The sequence below is a fragment of the Psammomys obesus genome, unplaced genomic scaffold, assembly GCF_907164565.1.
Source record: "Psammomys obesus unplaced genomic scaffold, mPsaObe1.curated_primary_1811, whole genome shotgun sequence".
Lineage (NCBI taxonomy): Eukaryota > Metazoa > Chordata > Mammalia > Rodentia > Muridae > Psammomys > Psammomys obesus.
In genome coordinates this window covers 2,040,899-2,047,261 of record NW_026590062.1, presented here as the reverse complement: position 1 = coordinate 2,047,261, position 6,363 = coordinate 2,040,899, and the positions used below count along the sequence as shown (strand labels likewise).

The 6,363-nt window shown below is 41.9% G+C and overlaps 1 protein-coding gene across 3 annotated transcripts in view; it reads left to right on the top strand.

The window, feature by feature from the left end:
- The window catches only part of Sez6l (seizure related 6 homolog like), a 151,542-nt gene that overhangs the window by 123,147 nt on the left and 22,032 nt on the right, over positions 1-6,363 (top strand). For all 3 annotated transcript variants that reach the window (XM_055606011.1, XM_055606010.1, XM_055606009.1), the window contains exon 10: positions 6,009-6,205. In XM_055606011.1, the coding sequence (XP_055461986.1) occupies positions 6,009-6,205 (197 nt within the window). The remainder of the gene's footprint in view (positions 1-6,008; positions 6,206-6,363) is intronic.

Here is a 6,363-nt window from a genome sequence, read left to right as displayed (position 1 = left end):
AAAGAGGGAGAAGAAAGAGAAAGAGGGAGAAGAAAGAGAAAGAGGGAGAAGAAGAAAAAGAGAAAGGTGGAAAAGAGAAAGAGGGAAAAAGAAGAAAGAAAGAAAAAAAGGGAAAAGAGGGAATAAAAAGGAGAGGAAAAAGAAAAAGGGAAAAAGGAAAAAGGGAAAGAAAAAGAAAAAAGAAAGGAAAGGAAAAGAAAGAAAAAAGGAAAAGAAAGGAAAGAAGGAAAGGAAAGGGTAAAGGAAAAAGGGAAGAAGGAAAAAGGAAAGGAGAAGAAAAAGGAAGGAAGAAAGGAAGGAGGGAGGGAGGGAGGGAGGGAGGAAGGAAGGAAGGAAGGAAGGAAGGAAGGAAGGAAGGAAGGAAGGAAGGAAGGACCGTCAGACCCCGGGATACTGTCTTTCAATGACAGATGCAAACACAGGCTTCTGTGACCTCTGAGCTCCCCTCTGGGTCATTAACCATCCACCTCAGTTCCCACGTCAGTTTAAATCTGGAATGGTGATTCCTCCATTCTTTTCACTCAGGACTGCTTTGCCTATATGGGGTCTTTGTGGATCCATATAAATTTTAGGATTTTTGTTTCTGTTTCTGTGAAGAATGTCATGGGGATTTTGATTGAGATCATATGGAATCTGTAAACTTATTTAGGTGGAGTGGTCATTTTCACAAAATTAATTCAAACATTAAGCATGGGATGTCTTTCCATTTTCTAGTATCTTCTCAATCTCTTTTTTCAGAGATGTAAAGTTCTTTATGGAAGTTTTCCAATGCCTTGATAAGGTTTATTCCTAGATATTTTGAGGCTGTTGTGAATGGGGGTGTTTCCGTGAGCTTTTTCTCAAAATTTTTGTTAGCAGCATAGCAGAAGGCTACTGATTTTGTAAGTTGACTCTGCGTTCTGCCGCTTTGCTCAAAATCATGCATCCCTCTCACTTTCTAGTAGTCTTCTGAAGGAATTTTAGGGGCCTTTTATGTATCAGAGCATATTGTCCGTACATAGAGATACTTTGACTTTTCATAATTGTATCCCTTTAATTTCCTGCTTTTCTCTCATTGCTCTGGTTAGTGCTATGAGCACTACATTGAAGAGTGGGGATGGTGGACAGCCCTGTCTTCTTACTTGTTTTAGTGGAATTGCTTAGAGATTTTTCTCCATTGAGGATGCTATTAGCAGTGTGTTTGCCAAATATAGCATTTTTCTATTCTTTCTAGGTTTTTTTTTTATTATGAAGGCATGTCAGATTTTCTCAACGTTCTTTTCCGCATCTATTTAGATGATCATGTGTGTTTTGTATTTAGCCCATTTGTATGATTTATTGTGTTTATTGATTTATGTATGTTGAACCATCCCAATATCTCTAGGATTAAGCCAAATTGATCGTGGTGGATGATCTTTTTATGTATGCCTGTTTTCAGCTTGCAAGCATTTTATTGAGGATTTTTGCACCTATGTTCATCAAGAATATACTAGCCTGTAGTTTTCTCTTTTTTGCTGTGTCTTTACCTAGTTAGAGGATAAGAGTGATATTGGCTTCATAGAAGGAGTTTGAGAGTATTACTTCTGTTTATTTTTCTAAAAAAATAAACTTAAGCATTGTCCAGTAAAATTCCACTGTGAATCCATCTGACTCTAGACTTTTTTAGTCAGAAGGCTTTTCATTGTTGTTTCCACCTCCTGTTTTTCTTATGTTGAGGGTGTTGGCCCCTTTTTGGCTTAATTTTGGAAGTTTGGATGAACCTAGAAATTCATCCATTTTTCTTAGACTTTTCTAACTCAATGGAGTACAGGATTTTAATGTATTCCCACACAGTATATTTAAATTTCTTTGGTGTCCATTGTAATGTTCGCCTGTTCGTTTCTGATTCTGTTAATTTTTGTCCTCTCCTTCTTTCTTTTGGGTAGTTGGGTCAAGGGTCTGTTCCTGTTCTTTCAGATTCTTGAGCTCAGGCATGCTCTTACTGATTTTTCTGATTTTTTCATGTAAGCAATTAGAGATGAAAGCTTCCATTCTTAGACTGTTTTCAGTGTGTCCCAGCAGTTTTGTTGTGTTGTGTTTTCATTTCAGTTAATTCCAGGATTCCCACGATTCTTAAATTTACTTTTTTTTTCTTCTTTGACCCATTAATCACTCAGTAATACATTGTTTAATTTCCTTGTGTTTTTGTATTCATTTGTTGTTGATTTAAGCTTCACAGCATTGTGGTCAGATAGAATACACAGTTATTGCAGTTTTTCTCAATTTGTTAAGATTTGTTTCCTATCTCAAGATGTGGTTGATGTTAAAGAAACTCCCATCACCTGCTGAGCAGAATGTATATTCTTTGGTATTTAGACGGAACACTATAAATAGCAGTTAGGTCCATATAGTGTATAATGTCATTTCGTTCTGAGGTTCCTCTGTATATTTTTGTTCAGATGACTTGTCTGTTGGAGAATGTGGGTATTAATTACTCAGAGTTCATCTGTGTCTTTAAGTCCAGTAGTACACTTTTTATAAAATTAAATGCATATATTTTTAGGGTTTTAATGTCTTCTTGGCTAATTCCCTTAATAAAATCAACTGACATTCTTTATCTCTTCTTATTTATTTTAAGCCTGAATACAATGTGACATTTGCTTATTTACTGGGCCCATTTGCTTGGAGTACTTTTTTCACCCTTTCACTTTTAAGGTAGAAAGATGAGTTTCTTGTAGACAACAAGAAGATGCATTTGCCTCTTAATACATTTGGCCAGCCTGGGCCTTTTGATTAGGAAGTTGAGGCCATTCATATTTAAAGTTATTGTTAAAAGATATATGATGCTGCATTTGGGGACAACTTTAATCCTATTACTCTGAAGGCAGAGACAGACAGACCTCTGGGAGTGCAAGGCCAGCCTAGGCTACATAGTGAGACCTTGTTGTCTTGAAAAAAAAGGAGGAGAAAAGAAGATGAAAGAAAGGTATGTGTTGATGCTGCCTGTGTGTGTGTTTGTAGTCCTATTTTATGTTTCAGTAATTATACTTTTGTTTCCTTTCTATCGTGTATTGGCTATGCTTATTTCTCTACTCAGCCCAAAGTATCACTTCCACTATTCTCTGTATCATTGGTTTGGTGGACATGAATTATTTTAGCCTGTTCATATAATATTGGAAAGGTTCTCTCTCTCTCTCTCTCTCTCTCTCTCTCTCTCTCTCTCTCTCTCTTCTTCAACTATGTCAAATAGCTTTTCTAGGTATAGTAGCCTGGTTGGCATCTTTGATCTATCAAAACTTGAAGTACATTGTTCCAGGGCGCTCTGGCTTTTGATGCTTCCACTGAGAAATCAGCTGTTATTCTGGGTTTCCTTTCTGTGTGACATGATTTTTCTCTTGCAGTTTTCAATACCCTCTCTTTGTTCTGTATTTTTAGTATTTAACTATGCTGTGCTGTGGGGAGTTTCTTTTCTGGTCCTGACTATTTAGTGTTCTGTGTGTTTCTTGTATCTGTATGGGAGTGTTTTTTCCTTGGTTTGGGGCGTTTTCTTTTATGGTCTAGTTAAAGATTTGGAATTGACCTGGAATTCTTCTCTTCCATCTACACCTACAATTCCAAGATTTTGTCTTTCCATAGTGTCTTGAATCTCCTTTATATTTCTTTTGAATGTTTTAAAGTTTGTTAATATTCTTTGCCTGAGTCATCTAGCATCTCTGCTTTATATTCAAGTCCTGATATTCTGTCTTCTACTTGCTCTGTTCTACTTATAAAGCTTTCCAATGCATTTTCTAACTAGGTTATTGAGTTTTTCAATTATGTCTTTACTTCTGCTTGAGCTCTCTTTCGATATTTCTATCTCTTTATTCAACTTGAGTTTTAAAACCTAAATCGTCTTCATCATTTCATTCAGCCATATGTTTGTGCTTTCTTAGAGATAATATTCATTGCTAATCTCTTTACAGTTATTGGGCTGTTTATGTTTTGTTTAAATTCTTTCCTTTTTTTTTTTCTTCTCCTTTTTCAAACCAGGTTTTTCCTGGACTTACTTTGTAGGCCAGGCTGGCCTAAAACTCAAAGAAATCAACTTGCCTCTGCCTCCCGGAGTGCTGGGATCACAGGCGCACACTACCATGCCCAGCTTCTTTGCAATTTTTGATGAGTTTCATATTTGTTCTTGCAAATTCTGTGTCCTAAAGTTCATCTAGGTAACTTGGGGGGGGGTGGATTTTGTTTGGTTGGTTTGTTATTGTGTCCCCACCCCCAAGACAGGGTTTCTTTGTGTAACCTTACTGTCCTGAGCTCACTTTGTCGATCAGGCTGGCCTCAAACTCACAGCAATCAGCCTGCCTCTGCCTCCCTGAGTGCTGGGATCAAAGGTGTGCACCACCACACCCAGCTCCTCTAGGTAATTCATATTGAAGAATGTTTTTTTGGTGTATTTGGGGAGTATGGTGACTGACATACTTTGCTGGCCCTTCATACTGTTTGTGGTTTTTTGTGAGAAGACCTGGACATACAGACTTCCATGGTCACGGTTTGGTTACATGTCTGATATGAGGTTCTCTGGGAGAAGCAAGCCTGGTTTTTGGCTTGCTTGTGGGTTTTTGTTTTCTGATGTCGCCCAGGCTTGGCTGGTTTCAATCAATCAGAGCTGAGGAGCTGGCAGGCCACTCCTCCCGGTGTTTGGTGGTAACTTTGATTGGAGGGATGGGGTGATTCCAATTAAAGAGTGACCAAAAAGAGCATGCAATAGGACAGATGGCTGGATCTATTTAGGCTTTTGTACCTGATTTTTGCCAGGGGGTGTGACAGTGGCCTGTGTGGGGTCTTGGACACACACCAAGCTAAGTTGACATACAAGCTGTGAGACCAGGGTGAGGCTTAAGGTTTGGGGATGGTGTGGACAGTCAAGGATCCAGGAACTCACCAGGCTTCACTGGAGCACAAATGTACCTCCCTCCCCAATCTAGGTTACAGGATGGCTGAGGCACAAGCTTCCTTGGGTCTTTGAGACTTACCAGACTGGACCAGTATACAGGATGTCCAACCTGGGCTAAATTTGAAGCTGGGTGTGGCATGGGTGGGCTCTCATCCAGTGATCCACCAGACTGAACTGGAGCACAGAAAGTGTGGCCCATGCTAGGTTTGGAGGTTGGGTATGGTGCCAGGGAATTGAGAGGGCACTTGGGTCAGGTGGGCTCAGCAGGCTAGGCTGGTACACAGGCTGGGGCTACTGGACCGGAGCCTGGAGGTTGGGAAGGGTACGGGGGGGACCTGGTACACAAGATGTGAGACTGACTGGTGACTGTGGAGGGGACAGGTGAGCTGGGGTCAGGCAGACTCAACAGGATAAGGCTCTGACCTCTCCCTGCACCATTAGCCATCTACCTTGGTCGTCAGTGTTAGTGGCAAGGCCTTGTCCTGCTTTGAGATCTTTGTGTCACCCCTTAATAAGGACAATGGTAACAGGCTTGGGCCCAGTTCCCGCATAAGGCACCCACCTCACTGCCCCGCACGCACACAGTGGAGAACTCTGTTGAGACTGAGGAGTAATAAGAAGCAGTTCATGTTTCCCCTGTGAACTGGCACGCTGTGGTCACCAGGGCCTGGAGAGCAACGGTAAAGTCGGATGGCTTCATCACCTTTGCTCAGCATCTTCTGCATCAAAGACGAGGGAAAGACCATGCCACATCTCCAGCACGGAGCCCCGTGCCCAGCCCAGCACTGCACCACCAAACAGGGTTTTTAATGGGACAGCGAAGCCAGCCGTTACTGTGCATGCTCTGGCTTTACAGCGAGACGCAGACGCAGGAGCCTCTCATAAAGGTCTCTTCCAGAACCCATATGTATTGATCTTCTTGTTGGGTTTATGGGAGGGCGCAGTGTGTTCTGCTCTCATTTGCAGTCTGGGCCTGCCCAGCCCAGCTTCCTAGCCTGTGGCCTGAGCATGCATGTCTGAAGGAATTCCGTGTCCCTGAAAAGGTGACTTGGGCTTATGCAGACAGACAAGAGCCTCCAGTGACACCCTCCTCTTCTCTCTGCCCATCAAGCCTGAACCTGAGCAACAGCGATATCCTGACCATCTATGATGGGGATGAGGTTGTGCCCCACGTCCTGGGCCAGTACTTTGGCAACAGCAGTCCTCAGAAGCTGTACTCCTCCACACCGGACCTCACCATTCAGTTCCACTCGGACCCTGCCGGCCTCATCTTTGGCAAGGGCCAGGGATTTATCATGAACTATATAGGTAGGTGTCTCAACCCATCACTTGCGTTTGTGTTGGAGGAATGGCATGGTGGTTGCCTGTGGGTACACCTGTGCAGATGCTTTGTGGCTGGTGAGTGTGTTAATACACTGGCATAGTTGTCACATGGGGTTTTAAGAGGATAAGCTCTTCAGTCATGA